The 27,059-nt window shown below is 34.7% G+C and overlaps 1 protein-coding gene across 2 annotated transcripts in view; it reads right to left on the reverse strand.

Annotated features, from left to right (window-relative positions):
- Window positions 1–27,059, reverse strand: part of CSMD1 (CUB and Sushi multiple domains 1) — a 1,073,555-nt gene that overhangs the window by 497,302 nt on the left and 549,194 nt on the right. For both annotated transcript variants that reach the window (XM_071442193.1, XM_071442195.1), the window contains exon 5: window positions 18,652–18,859. In XM_071442193.1, the coding sequence (XP_071298294.1) occupies window positions 18,652–18,859 (208 nt within the window). The remainder of the gene's footprint in view (window positions 1–18,651; window positions 18,860–27,059) is intronic.

Genomic DNA, 27,059 nt, shown 5'->3' on the forward strand with positions numbered 1-27,059 from the left:
TGAGGTTAGAGGCTGGACTTGAAGCACTCAAAGGTCTTTTCCACACTAGTTAGTCCTGTGATGTTGTGATTCTGTGAAATCATCTGTAGGATGTTAGAGAGCTCTCTGGGCCCTATCCATTGTCAGCCTTAGCCACACTAAACTGCTTATGTACAGTCATCAAATCAGATGTATGCAGCTGACTATCAATACAGCTCAGAAATCGCTAATCTTTTATCCCTGAAAAGAAGAGGATGAAATATGGCTCTGGGTTTTCATGACATTGTAAAGCCCCTGTTTGGCCAGATGAAGCCTTTGTTTGTCTAAATTATTTTCCAGTTACCAAAATTTATCGTTGCTCAAAAGGAATTAAAACTGTTATGTAGATGAATTTTGGGTGGGTTTTTTCCCAGCGGTTCAGTAACAATCTGCCAGTAATTACATCTGAACATAACTCAGAGCAGAAATACATGCATTTTGAATCCCTTTAGCTACCTGGTCTGTTGACAGGTCACACTTAAATAAGAGTAGCACTACAAACTACTAAATAAGTAGTTTGAAAAGTAGTGGAGAGTAAATACTATTGCTTGATAAAACCATTAAATCAAGTCATTCTACAGCTCCAAGAAATAACGTACCAATAAAGACAGATAAAATGATGAGGAATTTGATATACTAAAGTTTCAGACAAGCATCTTTGCTGTTCATCTATGACATTTTCTGTCATTTTCAAAGGCATGTGTTCTACTAAATTCTATATATTCAAATAATACTTAAAAAGTCTATAAATTAGAAAAAAAGTAGAACTAGACATTATTATTTTTCTTTTCTAATATTTAATATATGAGAACATATATACAATCTCCTACTAGTATTACTAGTATTTACTTTAAAGCCCTAAAAAATATTTCATATCAAGCTGCTTTCATTTCAAGAATTCAGAGACATGAAGATACAAGTAGCTTAAAATTTCTTCTAAAAATGGTTCTGTTTTCTATGTTTGAATACATCTTGTGCTTCAAAATATGGGACTGTGTAATTTGTTGATAACTTAACCCAACGTAATATTTATAATATTTTTTTTTCCTAATGAAAGATTACTAAAATATGGTAAATGTTTAATGCCACTGTTTTCTTATAAGTTAAATTTTATCATCAAATACTGCTGGTGATTCCAAGAAGTTAGAAACATACAAAGTTACTAATAATCTCCATGTATTTGACATCCCTTTGCTGGCAATATATAACTATGAGGAGTCTTGCAATGGCACCTTTGCTGCCTCTATGTTTTTCTCTATGATGTAGTGCAAAGCTTTGCATTTTTTACATAAATATATCATTAGGAAGATATGAAATCAAGGCGTACCTGCACTTAAAATCTAAATGTCAAAGGATTTTTTCCTCAGTATTTCAGACAGCAGAAAGCCCACAGACTACAATTTGCAGTGAACTTCACCTGATCAACATGAACTGCACTAACTACTGCTGCTGACTTCCTCTTTGGCTTGCTTAAGCTGAAGTTCAAATGACCGATTCAGAGTTACAAAACAATAAAACGTGGAATTAGCAATGCTAGTGTTGTACTCTCATGATCTACTCACATTTTTTCTGCATTATTAAAAGAGAAACAAAACCATTAAAAAAATCAGAATTACTGAAGACACAAAGTTTTGTTATTAGATTCATGTTTCAGTGGTTGATTCATTTTTATCATATTCACACTAGGAACCTAAAAAGGCAGATCCACTATATGCTATAGATTTGTCTACTTAAAACTAAAAAAAAAAAAAAGGCAGAGAGCTGTGGAGGTCAGAACTCAACTAATGTGCCACTGTCATAATATGCTACTGTCATACTGCTACCCACAAAGATGTATGTAACACAGAGGAAAAATAAGGAATGATTGTGCCAGTTGGGTATCTTTCCTGTAAATTGTATCAACATGCAAAAACTGAAAACAGCAACAATAAAAGAATGCTGATCTCTTGGAGATTTATAGGAGTTGAACTCTTTATAATGCTTTCATATTTAAGTCCTTTGACTCACGGTTGAAACTTACTAGTCAGAAAACAGGGTTCATTTGTTACTTGTTTCAAGTTATAAAGTAAATAAGAAATCAACTTTATAAAAATAATTTAAATGAAATAAGACTGCAATTGAAGTTTTATAAATGACAGAATACATTTTCTATAATTCTTTTATAAAACATGTAAGATTTGAATATAAAATTTCTGAAGTTCCATATTTTTGCTGATAAAAAGAATGTACTCACAGAAGCATATTCTAAGTAAATGTAATTTGAAAAACACAACCAAACAAGTGAGTTGGTGAGATCTTCAAAGTCATGAACAGTTAAAATAAAACAAGCACAGCAAGCACTATTTTGTAGTAGTGGAGCTAAGACTAATTATTAAATACGATTATTAGATACTGAATGGGGATCTCTGTTGTTTGTAAAAAGTAATTTGAAAGAAGACTGCTAAGGAAATACTTTTAAGAGAATAAATACTAGTTTGTATCAGTGAATGAGAACATTTAATTCTAAATTAACGTTGAAATGGGATGTTTTTCAGCATCATAGCTTCATGGTGGCAATTCTTTTAAAGGTGACTAGTTAATTAGGGTAATAATACATGGGAGTATTAAAATTAAATTAATACAGATGGTATATTTGATTTACAAAAATTATCTTCAACTCCTTTGAGCAAAGTTTAATTTCTCCCTAGTTTTACTGGAAATACCTCCATGATAAAATACGAACATTTTTGTTTTGACTCTGAAAACAATATATAATCTCTGTAATAATCTTTTATCACAGTATCACATTAAAACTTTTTGCATTTAAATTATTTTAGATACTTACTGACTGCATTTCTGTTTGTTTGCCTACTTTTTATTTACTGTTCAATCTGTGATTTGTATTCTCCTCACCTCCACAAGCCCTTTCAAGAGCTTCAAAATGATGCAGCTGCTGGGTGGTACAGATGTACTCTATTTCCACTAACATGCTGAGAATAAAAATGATTATTTGTTCATTAACGTTTCATGCCCTATTTTTCAAGATTTACTTTCTCCACACCTGTTGAAGGTTTTGGATCTTGTGCAGCTTATTCAATAAATCAGGCTTAGTACCTCCTACAAATTTCACAAAACCATTGTCTTCCAACTGGTAAAACTACTGGCTTCATCTTTTACATGAAGCTGTATCAAACTGGAGTTTCAATTTTTTTTTTAAATAAAAGAAAATACAGAAATTGTTACTATATTGCTAAAAAAGAACGTTAGGCGTGATATATTCTCAAAGTTTGTTCTTCTCTGCAACATAGGCTAGGTAAATCCACATTGACCATATTTATGAAATACAAACCAACTCAGCTTTCACCATGTTAAGCACCAAAAATCAGTGATTAAAATTTTTAAATTAATTCCCCAGCTGTGGATATAAAATGAAATATTGTATATTTTACATGAGTGTTTTCAGATTAGGCATTCTGAAACTGAGTCCCAAAAAACCACAAGTGCAGTTCCTGTCACCTTGCAGTCTGTTCAGTGTCAAGGACAGGTGCTCTTTGCAGAAGAGCCACACCTGTCAGTATTGATCTGAATGTCAGCATGAAACCAAAATGCTTTGAACATGACCATCTCTGTGAGCACCTGCCCTTCATGAGGACACAACTCCCTGCTACACACAAGACTGTCAAGCAGCTGTCATAAGCAAGGAATGACTGTGTTATTCTGCACTTCCAAGCTAAGTGGCAGAAGTTAACGTTGCTGTCTCTATTCAAGCCACATATAGAAGGTCAGTTAGGTTCGGTTGTTAAGAAGTTGGTCAGGGGCTGAGGTCATAGGCAGCTCATGCCAGTGATTTAATGCAGAAAACTGTAAAATGTTAGACCAAATGACACTCAGGGGGAATATACACAGTCATTAAATACAAGGTGTAGAATATCAAGCGTGAGGTGGAACAGAGGGAAGCTGAGCCAGGTCTCTCTGCAGGACCTCTCTGCCTTTGAGGAAGTTGACAGCTCCTCCCATTATGTACCCAACCTGATGTTTGCTCTGTAAACAAATTTGAGACTTCATGCAGTGAGTGGCATGGCGCTGTTCTTTGGCTGCATTCCCCAAAACTGCCCTCTTACCCTCTGACAGCCACTCAGCCACAAAATTAGACAAATTCCCACTAGATCTCTAGTGTCTTATGAAAAGCTAATTTTTCATGATAGACTGGATAGACTGTCTTTGTTCAACACTGAGATCAGGAAACTCCATGCTGTTGTGGATATTTCTACCTCTCTATTTAATACAAATTCATGTTCTCGATTCGGATCTTTTCTGAACGTATTCTGCAAGGATCTGCTCTCAATATATTTACCCTGATTTCTTCATCCTACCTTTAAAGATCCTAAAGGGCAGCTGGATTTGCTTTGTACTGGCAAATGCTAAAGTGAGTGGAATGAGAGTCCAAAACCAAAAATGTAAAAATCCATCCCAGAAATGGAAAAAGACACATTTGTTCTTGATTCTCATGATGGAACCTATCACAAAGGGTGGTCTACAAAACTGCATCCCAAGGCAAGAAGAGAGTTCCTTCACTTCACTTGACTGGAACCATACGCTCCCCATCTTGAAGGGGACAAGTTCTCACATGATTGATTGGGCACAGCTCTTCTCTTGTTTTTGTTAGAATTCCTGACAAAGTCTGGTTACAAGAATGGTTGTGGCTCTCTGGGTTGGCTGGAAGTAAGATTAGCCAGTTGTAACTTAATAAAATTCACAGAAAACACAAACTCATATCATATCTATGCTTCTTTTCTGTGTTACATTAATTGGTTCAATTTTACAATTCAAGCAATATTCTTGAGCTATCCCCCATGACACCATAAGAAACCCAAATAAAACCAAACACTGACATGGGGACCAATAGATGACCTGATTAACACTGAGGTTGGCAGGGAAACAACAAATGTCTGCTACTGTAATGCTCTTTTTAATTTCACAATATCAGTTTGCAGCCAAGAATATTTGCAGAGGTTTTGAAAAGAAACCAAAGAATAATTAAAAATGTTATATTTTCTAAAAAACTAAAAAAATATTGATTTATTTATATTATCAAAGAGGAAGCTGTGACATTACCATTTGCAAGGACTTACTGGGAACTGGAGTCTGGTAACAGTTTTTCAGTCTTGTAGACAAAGACAGAATTTTGTGCCTGGAACCTGAAGCTAGCTATGTGTGGAAGCTTGGAAATAAGGCTTTCTTTTAACAATAATGACAATTAACAGGTTACAAAACACTCTGAAGGACTGGAAAACACTAAATTAGGGTTATGTAGTATTTTTCTGAAAATAATATGCTCTTGTTCAGGTGAAGAACTTTCATGGTTTCATTTATACAGGGAATAGTTTATTATTAGAATGGGCTCGTCTTGTTCCTACATTTATGAAGTTCATATCTGCTACCTGAATTTATCAGATTATGATAATGAAATAATACTCTTGTTTTATATACTTTGAACACACAGGAAACTGTTATCATGCCTGAGAAGCAAAAGTTTCTGAAAGAATAACCATGTTTGGAGCAAACAGGATCTGAACATGCTTTTTAATATTTTCATATCAAACATGTAATATTTTCAATCTTCTGGAAAGTATTATTATTTTTTTTTAAAGAATAGATTCTCTTTTGTTTTAAACCAATCATCAGTGTCTAAAATTTGAAAATGACTTGAGATTCTCCCAGTATAGAACCATTTAGAATGTGGATAAATCCCAAATATAAATAAAACTCATTAGTTCAGCTCTCAAGTCTACGTAGATTTGCAGGGATTTACTGCTACTTACTGTACACAGAAAAATTAACATTTTTAAGAGCTTTATCTAGCCCAGTGGGACTGCAATGGATTGATTTCAAACACAGCAGCTGAAGAAAACACACTACCCTATTTTTTATTACCATATTTCTACCCAGGGGGCAGCATGCTAATTCTAAATATTTATTATGAAAACCTGTATACCAGTTTCTAAGAAACCAAGATTTCTCTTGATAGTTGCCCTCTGCAGAAGAGTTAAAGCACTCATCTTTAGAAACTCTCCTCATAAATAGTGACAAATTCTGGAATCCCACACCTTAAATACTAAATATAAGGTCTGCTACTTCAAAGGATTTTTTTCATACCATTGAAGAGAGAAAGCTACTAGAACGTCTTCTTGTATAGTCAGCCTTTAGATCTAGGTTCTGTATATTAAAATTAAAAATCCTACCTTATCTATGGGCTGTATGTAATAATTTACATCTCGTGACACTATTAATTTAAGACACACATCCAATCTCAGTTTAAGAAATAATGAGATGGAAAATTCAAAGTCAACTTTGAAATTTCCTAAAACAACAAAACCATTGATTCTTTCAAATTTGGAAACAGATTTGGGCTTTTTGTCTTAGTCTTTAATTCCATGGTGTGTTTAGCTAGGTATGATATGGTGTTTTCTCTGCATGGGTGCATTTAGATGCTCTAAACCTTTACCTGTGAAACTGCTTTCAGATGAGACAAACATCCACTTTTGAATAATCTTCAAATTCTTTTCTAATTACATGTCTCCTTTTCAAACATTCTTTTAAACCTGTGAACAGTCTGTCTCCAGTGTTCTAATTTTGTTCTAACATTGGTTTGTATACACCTCTTTAACATACTTCAAAAAAAGCTTGTTCATTGCAATACTGTACTGAGAACCAGGTAAGAGGGGCTCACGTGAAGGACTTGAGCACCTTCTTCATTTGCTATCACTGCTGAGGTTGTGAGGACAGCATTTTTTATATCACTTGATTCTTGTCATCAGTTTTCAATTTTTAAGTCTATCATCAAACTAAATCATATAAACTCATAATTGATTTGAAATGAAATTCACTCCATATGAATATTAGAATCCATAAAACTCTTATTTGGGAGCCAGTCTGTTCACTTCATAAACAGGTTGCACATGATCTACAAATAAAGTTATTTTCCCTCCTTTTTGTTTCTGGTATAATTTTATAAGACCTTCTTTAAATAATCATCATAGCTCCACCAAAGTAGTTGCAGCTGACAGATGAGCTGAAAGAGTTGAACCTGAGTATATGAGAAATGGGACCACAAAAGGTATTGGTAGAACCTTGTACAAATCTTGTCTGAAGATAGCCATTACCATGGTGTAGCAACTCTATGAATAAAGCATGCATAAGAGCCGGATTTTAAAGAGAAACTCAATTTGGGATACATTCCTTTATTTTCCCATATAATACACACAACTCATCTCAACATATGCAGCAGCAGTTCTACTGACCTGAGTCGCTTTAAGTGCACAACAGTAATTCAGTCCCACAGTCAGAAATAGGAGCATTTGATGGTATAATTAAAAAGTTATGTCAATGTTTATGTACAAGTGGCTCAAACTAAAGATGACATTCTTTAGTCTTGAGTGCTTAACTTTTTAATATTAATGATACTTTTATGAACATGGAAAGATGACAAATGACAGTTCAATAAATCTGCATATATGCTCTGCTAGAATATATCCTACTTCTGTTCTTGCATGTATTTTAAGCTACACTGCTCTCACTTCAGTCAGCTAAAAAAGACAGCTTTTGATTATTGTGATGATGCAACTAAATTCACAGTTTAGCTTTTTATAAAAGCTCTGAATACAAAATAAAACCATATGATCAGTCTCATCCAAATGCAGACAATCATGTATCTCTAAATGAGATTTTAATTTAAAATTAAATAATCCTGTTACTCAGTCTTCACATAATATTTTGCTGTATTGTTTCTAATCAAAATATTTAAATATCAGGGTCACATCATTCCAAAAAAAAAGATTTTTTTCTAATATGAGCACTGGGGAGGAAAACTTGCATTTTTTTTCCTGTCTCTTCTCCTTTCTCCATAAAAGTGGGATGAAATAATTTGCCAATCTTATCAGGACATGGAATAGTTTTTCAGTTAATATGCCCATCAGCATCCACTGTTTAAAAAGGAACCATTAGTACTTCCATTTTTGTTTAGATGGTTTAGATCTGAAATTATCACTCTTCATTGTGGTGCTGCCACAAGCTTGGCAAAACTAGCAAAATCCTTCTGTTTTCTTTTTCTTCACATCAAATTGCCTTCCTCACTGATTGTCTTCTCCCCTGCCCGTCTGGGAGTTTGGATAAACAGAAACAATATCTCATTCACCACTACACATCATATCTAAACTTTTTTAAAACATCAGAGATACATAACAGCACAGTATGTTTTAAGTGCAGATCTCTGCAGAAAATCCTTTAAATCCAATCACTAGCCTACTGTGTAGGCATTTAAAAAAGAGTAGCCATCAATAAACATGTTATTTAAATTCAATTTAACATTCTTTTAGAGTCAAAGAAACAATCAATGTATTCTGTGTGCTAACTAAACAGGGGTACCAGGGGCCAAGGTATTTATTAACTCTAAGAACAGTTCATTGGCAGCTTCACTCTGAGCTGCTGGAGGTCACAGCACTGGTCTCAGCAGAGAAAACATGCAACAAACTAATGGGTAGTTGGCCTAACAAACTTGCAGTGGAAATTCAGGAAGAGTTTTTTGGGAGGAGTATGTCTACTTTGGTATATATTGCTGGAAAGGAAACAACCCAAACTACTAACAAATGTTTTTGTTGTCATGTACCATGTTTTAGCAACTTTCAGCACATCCAGGAAAAAAATAAAACAAACCTATATTCACACTTGATTTTTACATTGTAAAAATCTACTCCTCTCTTAAAATGTGATGAACAATTGCTGAGATAATTTGATATGCTGGAAAGTAAGAACACATTCAACTATGCTAATACCTACGGAATAATTTTTCGTACACTTGGGTGTTTGAAAGCATATGTCAAAAAACCCAGAATGTATTAAAACCCTCTATATCTTTTAGAAAATGGCAATAGTTAATATTAAAATTCTAATATATTTGAAATATAACATAGAAAACTACAGTGCTTTAAAAGAGCTGTTTGGTAAATTACCATCCTTCATCTTCACTGATCCTCATAAGAAAAGATGCCACTGCCCATGTCAGGTAAATTTAAACCATGATTGATTTCCTTTCTGATATTACTGCTAAACTAGGTACCAGTGTCAAAACTAGAATTTGGTCTGAGGTCCAGGGAATAACTATCTTTTTGTTTCCCAGACTGATCTAGTAGTCCCAATATTGATCGTTGTTAATTTTGATTTGACCAGATGAACTGAACTCTATTACTTCTACAAGTTTGAGACTTCATATTTATATGCAGACAGATATTAACAGCAAGATTTTCTCCATTAAACTTTTTCCTTCTCATGCGGTAACACAGACCTCAAAAAAAAATATAGACTGGAAAGCTCCAGTTCAAATTCCAGTTGGTTTGGGTTTTTATTTGTTTGTTGGGTTGTGGATTTTTCTCTTTTTTTTCATGCAGGATTGTTGGTTTGTTTTGAGTTTCGTTTTGTTTTGTCGGGGTTTTTTAATCAGTGAATAGGTGTAGTTTTTTCAGAACTACTGTGATTATTGCATGCAAACCTAGAATCCCCAGCAAAAGGGGAGGGAGGGGAAGAACTTAATGTAGCATTCCAGAAGTCAAAATATCTGTATGTTTTGTTTTACTCTTTGGGTTGACTGCATTAAATAGATACTGTGTAAAACCAAGAAATTTAGCAACTCATAAATATCTCTAAGTTTCTAATCAGACTACACTGATACGAACTGTTTCATCATTGAAACATATTTTCCTGAATCCAATGTCAAGAATTTTGTGAGTAAATGAAGCTAATGGTATAGATATTCTAGAATAATGCAACACACCAAGTAGAAGGATATTTTAGGAGCATGCTGAATCCCCAGGGTTATAAAATCTATTTAGAAAGACAGTGAAGTAGTGGTATTTTAAGCAATCTGAGCTCTCCTTTAATGTATTTAAACCATGCTCACATACTTAATTTAAAAGATCTAACTCTTTTTTTATGTTCTTTTAAATGTAGTAGAAAATTATACTATGGGTCACAGTGCTTCCTTAAGTGAGTTCTCTCACTGTTATGTTCCTGTCAGTTTGTGATGTGCTATGAATGAAGCCTTTATGCCTCTTCAGCACAGTAGGCTGTAAATTAATAGGTGCAAAGAAAGCAATAGTGTTCTGTGAATTAAGTGTCAATTTAGTGCCTCTGTACTTCTCACTTCATACAGGACTCACATGCTGGTGTTAACACCTAAGTGGTCTCTGTGTCCTTACAGCTAACACAGGCAAGAGATTATGGGTTCAGTCACTACTATTAGCATGGAGTACATTTACCCTCCTATCTCTTTTAAGGTCAAAATCCTTGCAAAACCTTCAACATACTTTTATACATACAGATACTAATATGTATTTTAATATATATATTTAGCATGAAAAAAGTGACAAGAGATAAGTGATGCATTTCAGATATGCTTTCTCCAAATACAAGCCCAAGGACTTTTACAAGATTTCTATGAGAGACATTATAATAAATTAAACATATTTATTGAGATTTGTCTTTGCAGAAGGACTCTAAACAATCTTTTTTCTTTAACCAGATTAATCTCAAGATAATATACATATATATGTATATATACACAATATATAATAGGAAGGAAAACTGTGGTCCTTATTCCTTCCAACATTTCATTTCTTTCAGTGCAATGCAAAGTGACTCAGAGATCACATACAAATTTGGATGCTACATTTCAGCTTATTTTTGAAACCACTACTTGCACTTTTTTTTCTTCTCTTCACTAAGGCCATTTCAACAATTAAAAACTGCAGGTTCATCACTGCAAATAGCAGAGCTCATCTCCTTATATACTTACTTATACTTACTTATATACTACATTATTTAATATACACTTAAATAACAAAAAAACTCCACAGCAACCAGACATGTTCCTCTGTATCAAAACATTTTAAAAAAAATGCCACTAGGATGCTGAAAGCAACAGCAAGACAATGCCCAGGATTGTCGAAATAAATGTAATGCTGTCTTAGGACACCAATTTCCCTGCAGCTATGCTTTCTTAACCATAGTCAGGTTTCTTCTTCTCTCCTACATAAATTTTAGGTAGGCTGAACTGTTCACTACCTGTCTAATCCATGCTATATTTTTTTTTAATTTCCATAGACGCCAAAGATACTGAGCAGTGTTCACTGTATTTCCCCAAGCCTGCTAACAATTTACTTACAACTGTGGATAATTCATTTTTTCAAGTAGGCATTTGAATGCCTGAAGAAAATCCATTTTGGAACATGATGATTTTGATAAATATAGCCAAGTACAAGATATATCAGTGATGATATCAGCTTTTTAATCCTTATTATAGAAAATAGTAGGAGCGAAGAAGCTGTTTATCTAGACATGTTTAGGTTTAGTAACTGCTTTAAAAAAACCCCAAAAAACTGGCTATAGACACAATTAAAACTTGCTATTTCCCACTCAGGGAATTTTAAAAGACTCTGGAGAGCAATACTTTTAGAACTAGAGTACACCAATTGCCTGTATGACATGTTTAGTATACATAGCTGATGTCCTATGCAAAACACTGCCAATTCTCTGTACAAATTCCCTAATATGTGAGTGGGGATACTCCTTTCTGAGACTGTGCTTAACAGCTCTGAGACCAGTGAGACATTCTCTCCAAGATCATAAAACTCCACAGGAACTCAAGTTCAGCACTGTGTTTGAAAACTTTTGATACACTGTTTTGATTATGACTAAAGCACATGGTTGACTTTAAAAAAAAAAAAATCTTGGGATATATGTTTTTCAACCCTTTATCTACCAGAAACCAGGATCAACTATGATTTGTCCATTCTTTTTTTAGGATAGCTTGTAACAGATTTTAAGCTTAAAACATTTAACACAGCAGGAACTGCTGAGGAAGAATGCTGAAAAAGGATTCATTTGTGGGAGCGAAGGGAGCAGCAGGAGCACAGATATTACCGACAAAAAAACAACTTGGAGAAACCTGGAGAGACAAGCATCAGTACCAAAGGCAGCAACCGACAGGACTCAGAAGATGAGGAAAAGATGTATTCCACTGAGCCTTTTAATGGGACAAGTTGTTTGCCATATTATTTATTTTGGGGATTTTTCTGTCATTCATTCAATTTTCAATATGCAAATACCTTCTGATGATACCTTCTGTAGTAATACTTTGAACGAATCATGTATGGAAAAAATCTCTTAGTATAATGTATTTAACAGAAATTTCCTTCTAATCAGGTAAATAAACATATTATGAATTACAAAGTCTGCAATGTTCTGTCAGAATCTCTATATTTTTTTAGTCTTAAAAATCTCTTCATACAGGCACAGAATCTACATTAGCCACTCACCTTAAAATTTCTTTGTCCCTCCAATGTATCTTGGGGGTTTGGTATTGAATAGTGCTGTGTGGTAAATCAGTTTTAAATAGTTTTGTGTTGCTACATATATTTAATAGGTTGGGTTCAAGTGCTAGATAACTTTATTGCTAATTTTCACATGTCATAGATTATGTAATTTTACATGGTAACTGAAAACTTTGCAACCTGAAAGTCAGCAGAAAGAATTCGAGGGTAACTATGCATCACTTGTTTTCCTGAAAAAAAAAGGCTCATGGCAGGTCAGACAGACAAGTTATTCAGTGGAGAAGCTTAAACCTATTGGTTTCCTAACCAAAACAGATAATAGGGGAAAGCCAGTCAGAAGCTAGAGAAAGATAAGAGCTCCCAAAAACTAGCAGGTAGCAAGAGAACCCTTTACCAGTAACTCCAAGACAAGCATATAACTTTGCAGAATTTCCCTGGTGACACAAAAAAAGGAATGATGGTCATGATATCTCTAAAGAGGCTAAAAAAGCAAGCAATGACACATAAATTAATAAAAATTGAATAGTTTCCTCAATTGAAAAAGCTGGACTCTAACTGTCTTCCCTTTCCTGCGTGGACATGACATATCTTTTCTCACCTGATGGAGAAGGAAACAAAAAATAGTGTCATATATTGGCACAGGTACGTCCCAAGCCTTTTTCTGGTGTAGTACTTTTTTATTGAAGGTGATCCACAAGTGATGCATCTTTTAACAGCAAACCAATAGATGGTGCTCTTCAGCTGTCTAATTATGTAATTCTGAGCTAAACACTCAGCTCAGATGTCTGGATCTACTGCCATAGGTGTCTATCAAAAAGGTGATCTAGACCACTCCATTACCTCACACATCACTTTGCTGTAGGCCTCTCACAAGGAGGGTGGTAATTAAGATAACAACAGATCTATAAACAGGACAGAAAGCATGCAAATTGAAGTCCTACTATTTTGAAATGTATCTGAGTGTTTGGACTGGTGTATTTACTAAGAAACACAAAATAGTATCCAGCTGTTATAGGAGTTATAAATTAACACAGAAACAAGAAGTGAGTTTCAGGTGACTCCTGGTACTTATGCCAAATTGTATGCCAAGATTATAGCAATTCATTAGTGCTGCTTCCAAATCACTCTCATATCCACATAAAGTTTTATGGCCTTCCCCTATGATATTGAAATGATTTATAAGGAAGTCAGAATAACCTTAAAGATAATTTTAAATAGCATTAGGAAATTAATTTAGACTAAAAAGTATGAAGTGTAGTTCATTCTCCTACATTGGCAAATACTGACAAAAATATGAAGGATATTAATTTTGGGTTTAAATTGAAGCACAGTAAGAAAAAAATCAGTATTATAAGGTCAAAGAGAAAAAAAAATTGAACAAAATTTGTTCAAAATTAGAATTCCTCATTAAAAAAAATAATTGCAAAATTATTATTAGTGTCATAATCACCTTTCATGCACAGTATAACAGTCTAAGATAATTTGATGATTTTTTAAAAATCATGGCCAAGTGACACTTACATGAAAAAGCCTGAGCTGGACCTACCTATGCCCATGTGAATTGTCCAGCTTTACCTAACCTACACATGATAATAAAAAACCCCAGTCTTCTATCTCAAGGGGGAGTCTTGGGAAAGATTAAGATATTTTCAATAGGATGCTTTCCCTAAGTAATAGATTTCTTTTTCAAAACTCTGTTCAGCTAAAGTCTAGATTTCTAAGATACTTGAGATACTTCTTAATACTATCTGTAGATCTACCTTAGATTTAATTTTAAGTACCATATAACTTATGCAGACGTATTAAGGAAGTTTATGTTTGGAAGTATTTTAAAAGTTATATTCAATGTTCAGCTTATTTTTTTTATATTCTAATAATTATCAACACAGAAGCCCTTCAGACTGAAAAGATCAACAATTTGGTGGACTTGGAGATGGGCTCCACACATAGCAGAGGCAGCCTTTCTGTTGTGCTCTCAAAAGTACTGTTTGTGGTATTGCAAGCAATAGATTATCAACTCAAACAAAACTTATTTTACACCTAAAACTCATTATGTAATAGCAAACTTAGAAAATTGTTAAAATCCAAAAAGATTTCTTTCACCTATAGTCTGATAGCATTTCTACTTTTTTTACAGATTAAAAAGGCTTTTCTATGTCATTCACATTCATTTTGCACTCATGTTCCTCTTTGAAAGCCTGCTGACACTTCTATTGATTCAAAAGAGAATTAAAAATGTGGTCACCTATATTCATTCAAGATCCAGAGCTATATAACTGCTCTCTAATTGAAAAAAGCAACAAAACACTCAAAACAAACCAAAAAATCCCCAAACAAATGAATGTTGAATAGCTTTAGACATTCCAACTGTATAATGTACATAAAAGAAATAATATCTTCTAACTCTTTTATAAACTAATTCCATTAGGATGGACCATATGAGTGATTTTAAAAATCAGAAAAGCTAAACAAATCTCTTCTTCCCTATTAATGCACTGGAAAAGAAGCCAAAGATCAACTATATAAATCAGAAATTTACTGAACGTCTTATAGAAGGTTTAAAAACATGCGTGGCATAATACCTAAATTAAAATATTAGTATTATATAGGAGAAAGATGTAGAATCTATATAATTACTATAACATATCTTATATACATATCCTATAGATATATCAGATTACTGTCCTTCAGCATTTAGATTCCACTTGTCCTTGCATTTCCATTGCTTTACTCAAAAAAAGCATGACCATTCTTTTTTTACTGCAATCATGCTGGAACTGCTTCTAACCTTGCTGATATGTTTGGAGAGGGTAATCCAGACATATTGCATCACACACTAAAAACACTAAAGAATAATCAGTCTGATATTACTTTCTTATTTCTTCCTCTCTTTCTTACTTTTACAGTGCTCATGTATGTGTATTTTTTCACTTATTCTACAGCAATTATTCCTTTAAGGGAAAAAAACCCAATCCTAATTACCAGACCGTGCTAATGGAATATGTGACTCCTAATACAGAATTAATGTCTAAAGCTGTTGACATGATGCCAGATACAATAAAAGGGAGCAATTAAAAAAAAAGTCACATTTTTAGATGATAACACCCCTAGACCATTAGTTTTAAGTATGGAACAACTTCCCATTTAAACACACAGCTGATTTTAGCATATTACAGAATGCACTACATTTAGCATGGCTCTAATGTCACTATGGTAACTGTTCTGGCTTAAATATAGCTGAATGTGTAGCTCCATTCCAAGTTTTCCAATAATCCTTTAAACATTTCTTATGAAATTGCTCATAGCTTCTCCAGCCTTTCATCAGTGATCCTGTACTAATCCTGCACTGGAATCACTGATACTACTGCTGTTCATGGTATCTTCATGCCATGGAGACTGGGATGAAGTGCAGCCACAGCAAATTTGCTGATGTGTGGTGTCACCAAAATGTGTGGTGTCATTGACACACCTGAGAAATAGGATGCCATCCAGATGTACCAGGAAAAGCTTGAAAAGGAGAAGTGGATCCCTGGAAAACTCATGAGGGTTGAAAGTGCCAAGTGTAAGGTGCTGCACCTGGGTCTGAGCAACCCCTCGTATTAATCCAGGCTGAGGGACAAACAAACTGAAAGCAGCCGTGCCAAGAAGGACTTGGGAGTGCTGGTGGATGAGAGGCTGGACATGAGCTCCCATGTAAGGCCCTAAAAGCCATATGTGTCCTGGACTGCATCAAAAACACCATAGCCAGCATGGCAAAGGAGGGGATTCTGCCCCTCTGCTCCAGTGAGACCCCACCTGGAGTGCTGCATCCAGCTCTGTGTCTCAGCACAGAAAAGACATAGACCTGTTCAACCAAGTACAAATTAGGGTTACAAAAATGAATGAAAGCTTGAACACTTCTCATATAAGAAGAGGGTTGTGGCTGTTCAGCTGGAAAGAGAAGGATCTGTGGAGATCTCATTTCAGCCTTTCAGTACGTAAAAGAGGTTTATAAGAAAGAGAGGAACAGTGTTTTTTAGCACAATCTGATTTGATAGGACAAGGAGTAATGATTTTAAAGAGGGTAGATTTAGATTACATATAAAGAAGGCATGTTTTGACAGTGAGGGTAGAGAAACACTGGAAAAGGTTGCCCTGAGAGGTGTGGATGTCTACACCCAGAAACATTCAAGGTCAGGACTGAGCAATCTGATCTAGTTAAAGAAGTCCTTGATCACAGTAGAGGGGTATTACTAGATGATCTTTTAAGTTTCCTTCCAACCCAAATTAAATTATGATTCTATGATCTTAGAAACACAAAATAAATCCATGTTTTAGTGATCAGTGCTAAATAAAGATCTCCAGCATACCACAGAAAACAAGAAAAATGTTGAGATTAAATTCTAGGAGAAATAAAATTCTTATTATGTCTCTGTTCCAAAGTAAAGCTGACCAATATTGCATGAGATCAATGCAGAATGTTTCCAATGCCTTCTGCTCATATTCTACTTAATTTATTACCGGAAATCAAAAGCACAAGTATGTTGTAAAATGTTTAGTGGATTCGCTTGAAATCAAATGGACATACTTTTATGTTTTGTAGCAAACTTGCATTAGTTCTTCCCCTTCAATCTTTCAGTTTCTGATCCTCAGAAGCCCTAAGAAGAAAACTTTGCATTGATGCCTGTTGTGCATTTCTGCGCATGAGTGAGAGGCAAGGGGGTATTCACATATTGTACTTCAGACATGAGCACTTAATTTGATACCAAGCTGCTTCACTGACTGCCATTACACTTTTGCTTATGTGGAAATGTTGGAGAGTCATCTTGTGATGATGGTGTTAAAAAATTGAGTGCCAGACAGGGCTAAGGGATAAGGGGGTTTTACCCGGGTATTTTAATAACCATCATTATGGTGCACCATTTTGCCAAGGTGGGATGCGCTGTGATGATGCACACACAAAATAGATTTCATATACAATTTATAGACTTCACAAATTAGCACATCTAACAAAGATTCCCCAATGGGAAGCCTGGATGAATGTCATGATATTCCTCTGTCTGAGGAATTCCCCCCTGGAAGAGCCAAATCTTTAATTTACAGGATATGTTCTGGAGAGGACCTTGGTTTCCCAAGATAGTGTGGAGTTTTCTGACCTCCTACTACAAGGTCTTTAGGATGTTTGATCTCCTGGCCTAACAAAATACTAGGTCTATGCTAAGTTATTGGACTTAAGGAGCTACAAGTATGCGTGCTACGAATACTGAGGATACATACAGGTTATATAAAAAGTATATAAAAGAAAAGGCAAAAAATCTTCTTGGAATCAGTGACATAGATTTGCATGTGTCTTTAAACCAAAGTTTTCACATAGTTGCCAAGTATAGTTACCACACATTTTTATTGATAGATTTTCAAAAGATCAGATCTACCTATAACTTCACAATTATCAATATATTGCACTGTCTAGCCAGTTATGACATCAAAATAATAGTAGGATTGCTTCCTATCTCTAGAAAGGCATTCTGACGATAATAATCATCAGTCACCTGAGAATATCTACATTTTTCTAGGCTAAATTTTATAGCAATAGCGCACATAATGTCAAGCACAAGACATTCTCAGAGATGAAAAGGATGAAAAACCTGCATATGTAAGCTGCAAAGAAATTATAATACAAACTGTTCCACAACTTAATCCATTCCCACAGGCAGAACGATCATCTTTTACTTAGTACAGAGAACATAGATTTAGTATTACAATTACAAATCCCTAATATTGCTAAGCAAACGGTTTTAACATCACCTAACATAAGGGAATAATGCTTGCATACATGCATACACATAGTGAGACTGAATTACAGCCTGTTTAGAATAAGATGCCATCTATTAGCTGTCTATATATTTCTGTTTTACTCAGGCTGACTTTTGCTCACTACTTTCATTGCGGAAGTACAATACCATAATATGTCATTCAAGACACAACATCAAAAATGTTCTTATACCAAGTTCAAATATGTAACATGAATTAAATGTTCACTGATAAGATACCATACAAATATAACTCTAGTAGATGGAGGAAAATAAGAGGAAGGACAAAGATGTGGAAAGAAACACAAGGAAACAATTTATTTTTTTCAGTTCTAAAAGGTGAAAGGGACCAAAAAAGAAGCATAAAACCCAGTCATTGCTGACAGGTCGAAAATATCTTAAATATCCTCTGATATCTTTTCAGTTAGGTACCAAAAAAAAGAAAAACAGGAAGTGAGATCTTTAAAAGATCTTTGACTTACCATATTGATGGTGCTTCTGTTCCACTGATCTCTAGGAAGTCATATCCTTCCTCCAACTGGAAGTCAGTAAAGACCAAAGCAATGGTGTCTCCTGGCTCAGCCAATATGGTCCAGGTGCAATCAGCATTATTTTCATACTCAGAAGGGAAGTGTGGACTTGAAATAGTTCCACTTGTCCCACGTAGTGTCCCTCCACAAGCTCCTTCAGCTGACAAACAGAACATCAATTACAATGAAGCTGCACTTCAAACAAGTGAAGCACCATCCTTGTTTCTGCTATAAACCCAGATCTTTTCTACTCACTGAGGACCCATAAATATGCACACACAGAAACAAAATATTGTCCAGGCAAATGGAATGGAATGTCTGGCCTTTAAGCAGCAGATGTTTTTGGTTTGGGTTTTCTGACTTCTTTTCTTTTTTGGTGTCACTTCAGCACCAGGTCAAACAAGAATGAAGGTTAGCAGGGACACCTATTATGTGCTGATTTGGAGAACCTGGCTCTGTGAATGTGTGCACAGAAGAAGCCTAAAAAAGAACTAGGCACAAAATCACAGAAACAGTTAGACTCTTTGTGATACAAATTTAAAAATATTGAACAAATATTTTCTTTCACTTATTTCTTACAACAACAACAACAACAACAACAAAAAAAAAACCTGCAGATAAAAAAAATCTTCTATTTTTCACTCTCCTAAACTAGGAAGCATTAATAACATCATACTATCCTTTCCCTTTACTTTTTTTTTTTTTTTTGTTCTGAATCAGGATGTTTGCAGATGACAAATGAATTCAGAAGATTTTGTTGCCATCAGTCAATAATGTATGTTTTTAATGATTATTAACAATTTTTTAAAAATGAAAAGCATAGGAATTTTCTCCTAAATCTTGAATGTTATTTAATATTTTGCCAAAGTATTTAGCAAATGTCTTGTATTTTCCTTGCTAACTGCAAGAAAATATGTCATCCCTACAATGAATTGACATAAGAAATTAAAAACTCATCAGGTGGCTTTTACTTTTTGATAATGTGGCAATGAAAACCAAAGAAATAGTAATTAAAACATTTCAGCATAGGAGAAGGATCAGGAGAGAAGCATTTTATTTTTATCTCTTTTATCATCTTTACTTACTGCTACTATCATTAGTATTATTTGCATACTATAAGTGCACATGGAGATTCAAAAACACATAGCTTGGCAAGGTGCATAACACTAGGTACTTATAGTCTAATTAGGATAATAACTGAACAGCTAATTAAGACAACAGAAAAGTGTAGGAGTAGAGCTGCTCTTCTCAATCATAATTGAAAGCCTGTCAGTGAAAGTGTGTTTTAAAAGAATATTTGAAGGAAAAAAGGATTCATTAATCAAAGGAAGAAGAATGCTGGGTCTGGACATTAGAAAAAGGAGACTATTAAAAGGGGCTAAATAGCCAATAAGTGACAGAAGTAAAAGGAAGAATTTCAAAAAAGGCAGAAACAGAATAATTTCTTTAATGTTTAAGTAATGTATAGAGCATTAATTTGACGAAAAAGAAGAGAGGAAGCTCCTGAATGGCGCAATCTTTATGCTTCTACATGCAAAAGTATATTTTGATGTACACAAATCTAACATAACCTTGGCTACTAAAGCCTTATTGATTTAATTTCTTGGAACACAAATTTTTCAGAAGAGGCCATGTTTTTTCAATAAATTTCATATCTTACTTTCTAGACCCTGATATTTATAAGTGTTTGGTCATATTTAAAATGAAGGAATAGAGCTAGAATAGATTGACTTTCCTAAAAGATTTCTTTTTTGTTGGTGAAATGAGGCCATTTCTGTGATTCCTTCCTCAATTTCTGGCTTTTTATACAGTGTATATTGAAAGGGCCATTGTGCCACAGAGGAATGAAAGGGGGAAAGGAAGTGAAAATTAAAGGACCATGGATAAAGCTGAGAATCTGAGTAAAATCTCGTGGTGCATAATACATTCAAAGACTAAAATAATTTGAAAACTACTGTAATTCTATAATAAATCAGAAAGGAGAATTGAGTTTTGTTACTGAATAATATCTAAACTTTGTCTTTTTTCCCAATGTTTTTGTGTCTCTGTGTGTGTGTGTGTGTACTTGTTTCGGGGAATTTTTGTTGTTGTTGCAGTTTTGCTTTTTATATTTGTTTGTGTTTTGTTTATTTTTTTTAATAACTTTCTAGCACTTCATTTCAGAATATCATCCAGCCCAGAAAAGAAAAAACAAATTAATGCTGTACATCCTGTACCTGCACTTTAAAGTTTCAGTTTCTAACACATAACAGTTCCATCTGTATTCTTGAAAGCTAGCAGGCAGACTCTTCACATTCAGGGTAATCAGCAAGATGAGCAAATTCCTAATTCACCCATATCTCTTTGGTAGTAGCTGTTGCTGTTAAATTTTTTATGACAGCATCCTCAATTATACCATCTCTCACTGTTTATACTGACTTTAAGTTACATGCTTAAAAGTGGTAAATACAATACTCCTCACTGTTCCTGATAAAGAGCCCTTGAATAATCTTTGAGCTCTGAAGTTCAGAATTTTACAGCTGAAATTTAGTTTATTATTACTGGAACCACATGCAAAAAACTAAATTTATATGGTGTGCATTACAAATGAGAGCCAAAGGAGCTCAGTCTACTACAGCTATCTGCCCAAAGGGATGCATAGCCTTTTAATCTACTCACAACACCATCCTGAAGAGATTTGAAAAAGTCAAGCTAACACAGAAACAGAAAGAGAACATTGGTCAGCTAGGTAAGACCACAGAAACCAGCCTGAAGCAGAGAGCATTTACTCTCTGACAGATATGCTTTGGGTATTTCCTTCATCACAAGCAGCACACAGGCTAAGGCAACAGGACTGTTGAATAGTAAAGCAGAATGCATTGCTCAAGGGAGTGCAGGCAGGCAGGATGTGGCCTCACTGCTCAGAGGGTGGGGCACAAACTGTCTGGTCTTACACAGCTGGTCCCAGGGTGAGTTGGCCTCCTTGGACTGTCTCATTTTTGGCCATGGCCTTCTCTATGTTATGCTTTTGAGAGAGTTACTGCTCAGGAATCTTAATGCATCACTGTGCTTGCAGTAATTTGATAGCAGATAGTGTCTGAGGATTCATGAATTCAAACTCTATGTGATTTACAAATTGCATTTTAAAATGTGCAAGTAATTAATTCCAAACACTTATGGTTATTTTCAAGTTGTAAGCAACTGCACAAAGTGCTGTTTGTATCAGCATAAATGACTACTTGAAGTATAAAGCTACAAACATTTGGATCTCACAGTAGTCAGGAATTAAGTGCTCTGAATTTAGAGAATATGCATCTCATATAAAGTACACATGCAAAAACATATGGCTGGCACCACTTGACAAAAAATATGTATACTGTATAGATATGATAAAACAGATAAACATATCCATCAAGTTTATGCATGCAAAAAAAGAGAAGTACCACTGTGGAAGTCAATGAAAAAACTTTCATTTTTTTTTTTTCAAGCTAGAAAGAGTAATTTCATCAAAAATAATAATCTGGCAATCTTAGTAAGCTGTATTTTGCATAAATGAATCTTGCTACAAGTGAGATACATGCCTTGATGGGCAAATAGCCAAGGATGAAGTAACAACAAACCAGTATCTTAAAAATCTTCCTTTGAATTGGTTTAGGTATCTTTTGAACATTAAATCATTTTTTACAGGACTTTTCTCTCATCGAAACACAATGCTTTCCAGAGGGCAATGTTCTGTATTCTATGTACCTTTTTTAATACACCACATAATAAAATGTTTAGGCAAATAAAAGAACATTTATTGCATAATAAAATCAAAACAAAGCAAAAAACCTCAACACTAATCTAACCTTTCAAAATTTATTATGAATCTTTCAAAATTAACTTAAAATTTGAATTTAAACATTTGAGTTGGCTTTTCCACTTGAAGTTTATATTGAAAGCTCTTCATGTGGAAAATCATATTACTACACTACTCTTTGAACATAAGTGATAAAAACATAGTGGTGATTTAAAGTACATAAAATTCATAGTAATAAAATTTTTCTTCTTATGTCATTAGTAGTCATTTCCTTATCTATCACTAGCAATAGCACAGGTGCAATTAAAAACTTGAATGATATTTTATGAATCATCATCAAATGACATATTGTCAGTTTGAGTCGCATTTTAAAAGTCTTATCAATTAAAGAAAATTGCAGCCTTAGAGGATTCTACATGAACCATGGGCCTAAATTATTTAGCAAGTCTTATTAAAAGCTTCTCTGAAAAAATTCTTTCTTTATTGAGGCTGGAGAGCACATCGATGTAGGGAGACCTGGGGGTTTGGGTTGATAGCAAGTTGGACATGAGTCAGCAGTGCCCTGGCAGCCAGGAGGGGTTTGGGTTGATAGCAAGTTGGACATGAGTCAGCAGTGCCCTGGCAGCCAGGAGGGGTTTGGGTTGATAGCAAGTTGGACATGAGTCAGCAGTGCCCTGGCAGCCAGGAGGGGTTTGGGTTGATGGCAAGTTGGACATGAGTCAGCAGTGCCCTGGCAGCCAGGAGGGGTTTGGGTTGATGGCAAGCTGGACATGAGTCAGCAGTGCCCTGGCAGCCAGGAGGGCCAGCCGTGCCCTGGGGAGTGTCAGGCATCACCAACTGGGCAAGGGTGACTGCCCCACTCTGCATAGCTCTGGAACGGCCCCACCTCAGGTACTGTGTGCACTTCTGGATGTCTCAATCTAGGAAGGACATCGACCTATCAGTGTGCGCAGAGCAGGTCTTGAGGGCAAGACTTGGGAGGAGTGGCTGAGGTCCCTTGTCTTGTTCAGCCTGGAGAAGGCTGAGGGATGGTCTCATGACCCTCTGCAACTACTCCAGGCAGGAAGCAGAGAGGGAGATGCTGACCTCTGCCTGGTGACCATGGACAGGACACAAGGGAACAGAATGAAGCTGTGTCAGAGGAAGCTCAGATTGGACACTAGGAAAAGGGGTCTCTTCACTGGGAGACCGGCCAGTCACTGGATCAGGCTCCCCAGGGAAATGGCCATGGCACAGGCTGGTTGGAGTTCAAGGAGCATTGCAATATTGCTCTTTCTTAGCCATGTGGTTTAATTTCAAGCCTTCAGGGAGCTGGAGTCAAGGATCTTTATGTCTCCCTTCCAATTTGAGACACTCTATGAGTCTACAATGTATTTAATTCTTTATTAAATTGTGCTTTTCTGTAGTTTGTGAGAAAGAAGATAATTGTACTTCATTTTAAAAAAATCTTCAGCACAGAGAACATATCTATGAAATAATAACGAATGATTACTTTCACAAGCACATGCTCTGTATATTTTCAAAAAGGTTAGTACGAGAAATTTGGTAATAGCTTTTTTAAAATGGGACTTTAAAATTAGCATTTTAAAATGTCTTACTGACAAAAACATAGAAACACGCATATTATATAAATGAAAAGTTTAAAAGAAAATTTTAATATGTCATTGCCAACTGTCAAGCTGCTAAACTGCAGATTCAGAATGACCAAACACATCACAGTGTTACAATAGTGTAGCATTATGCATTCATCTGATAGCTCACTTATCTAATTTAATTCCAACAGGCAGACAGCTATTTAACCATCAAAATATACACCTCTAATTCCTTATCTTCCTTACTATTTTAGGTTTTTACAGACTTATTTTGAATAGGTAAAAGCCAACACCTCTGCTTCTTTTCTGTGTTAAAAAAATAGAAACTTGCTAGAAGTTGCTTGGGGTTTTTTCTATCATCACTTGAATCCAAATGCACTGCATCTCTCTGCTAAGTGCTCTAATCAGTTTGCCTCCCTTTCTCAATTTCTCCTCTTGCTGTTGATCAACTTCACATAAATTAAATACTCATTAGACCATGCATCTAAGATTAATTTTATTTCTATCTACATGGTTGTCAAAGGGCACTTCAAAATAATTTGGATTGCTCTCTAAGTAGAATTTTGGGGAGGTAGGTTAAAATTTCAGAAATTATTATGGTTTAGCAAAACAGAATCTATTTTACATATATTAAATTATCATATTTCCTTCATGAAGCTAATAACATGTACAAAATAGAAACACAAAAATTGTGTTGCAGTTTGTTTAGGGACCTGTGGGCAACCATTTCAGCTGCAGCACTACTTTGAACATTTTAGCTTTGAGATTCCAGTGAGCTTGATCTAAGCAGACCTCAGTGGGGTCATTCCACAGTTATGGGCCCTGAGAATGCTGGACTCAGATGGGTAATATTGCACTGGTTTTTTTTATATTGTTAAAATTTTGCTTTATTTAGTAACCTTTAATTGTTTATCCTATCACATCAGTTTGTTATATCATAAAGACTTATTTCTTCTCCATTCACTCTGGACAGAATGTCTGATCTATTAGTCAAAAAATTTACATACTTCAAATAATACAGAAATAGCCATGGACTATTTATTTGCTATGCTGACAGAGAAGTTATTTTCTGAATTGATAGTTTGTACTTGAGCAAACTTAAATCAAAACTCCAACTCTAACACATTTTTTATGCAAAAACATGGTTTTAAGAGAAGACAGTTAAATTAAGAAGTTCAAAAATTAATCAGCAGTAATCTCTTACCCTCTCTCCCAAAAAATAAAAGATAAGTCTTCAGGATATCTTGTAAATATTATCTTCTTTTTCATGTAAGTATCCTAAACTGTTTTCAAATGATTATCCTTCACTTGACAATATGCTTTTGAAGTTGATAATGATCCCTTAAAGTAACAGTCTACAACAAATGAACAGTAAGGTCCTAATTTTAAAGCAAAAAGAGAAAAGGCCAAATTCTATGGGACCAAATTAATGATTGTTGAAAACTTCACTTAAAAAAAAAAAGTAAATTTAATGCAGTTATTCTCAGAACTCTATGGCCATTTATCAAATCCATCTTTTTGTGACTCCCTGTGAGGTTTGATTTTAATTTTAATAAGTGAATATTTCTCCCATCTTAACTTTGCTCATATTGCTTATGGTCAGGCTGAAGTTTTGTTTTCCATTCCTCAACTTGGCATCATTCTGGATTCCTCTGCTGTGTTTTCATTGGGCTGAAAACATAGCAGAGGTATGTTTCATTTTTTCACTTGTTCCCAGCTTCCAGGCTCCTTATTTCAAAGATCAAGCTTTGACCTGGCATCTTTTCATTTTTTATCAGGTCCCACCATACCTACTGCCACATGCTAGAACCAGAACATCTAAATACAGAGAGATGTGTGTGCAAATATATATCTGTACACACACACACACCTACAGATATACAAAACCACCTTTATCTGTGTCCTTCAATCTCTTGGGTGGGATCTCCTAGTCCTGCACTACCATGTAAGAAATTACACAGTGTCTGCTTTCCTATCTGCATCAATTTTTTTTTTGCTATTTTTTTCAAAAACATCAGCTCTGCGTTTCTGTATTCAGTTTTATTTTACTCTAAGTGAATCACAGACTCTTTTTCCTTTCATCCATTATCAAGGAATACCTTTTTCAATTTTAGACATACACAAATATATGTGTAAATGTATGTGTGCGTGCATGTAAAAATATATATTTTGACCACAATATTTCTCCAAAAATAGTTCCTAAATCTGAAACCTGATTAATTTTTACTTGTTCCTTTTGGAATTTTCTGAAATAGGATCTTTTTTACTTTATTGTCTTCTTTATTTTCCCTCTAACAGATGGGTGTGTTTTTAATGATAATATATTACATGTTCTTTCCTTCACAGCTATTTTTATTGTGAGAAAAAGCTTATCATTGTAATATCACTAATCCAATTTGTATTCCTAATGTTAGCTTCATAAAAATCTTGACTCATGCAACTATAATCAACTAGGGATTCTCAGAATTACTGAGAATTGAGAACCTAATTATACAAAGTTCATTTAGAAGTAGTCACATATCATAAATCAGCTATTAGTGGAACTACTGAAGAGAATGAAATTAACTTTTAAAATGTTTCAGATTGTACTGCACAGTATTTCAACCTCAAGACAAAGAAGGCAAATGTTTTGGATGACACAATTATTGTAGCTGAGATTGAGACAACAAAGAACTTTTTAATTCTCAGGAAAAAAAAAACATATTAACAGGAAATAGGTCAGGCATTGATTCTCTCTGAATACTCTTGTACGTATGCAAAAGTATAATTTGTAAGTGTATTTGTAAATACCTAGACAGTGTTTTTGCAGAAACTCAAAGTAAACTTCCCAGCTTTCTTATAATATTTGAAAAGTCCACAGTTGCTCTTATTTACCTTATGAAAAAACAGGACTAGGTTTTAATAATTGACTCATCTTTCAGGATTGCCTCATCTTTTACATTTGAACTTTTCTCTGGGGATAGTTTCGTATTTGGGGGATCTATGATTTT

Source organism: Agelaius tricolor, unplaced genomic scaffold (genome assembly GCF_023055355.1).
Source record: "Agelaius tricolor isolate 1412-34295 unplaced genomic scaffold, bAgeTri1.0.p SCAF_1, whole genome shotgun sequence".
Taxonomy (NCBI): Eukaryota; Metazoa; Chordata; class Aves; order Passeriformes; family Icteridae; genus Agelaius; species Agelaius tricolor.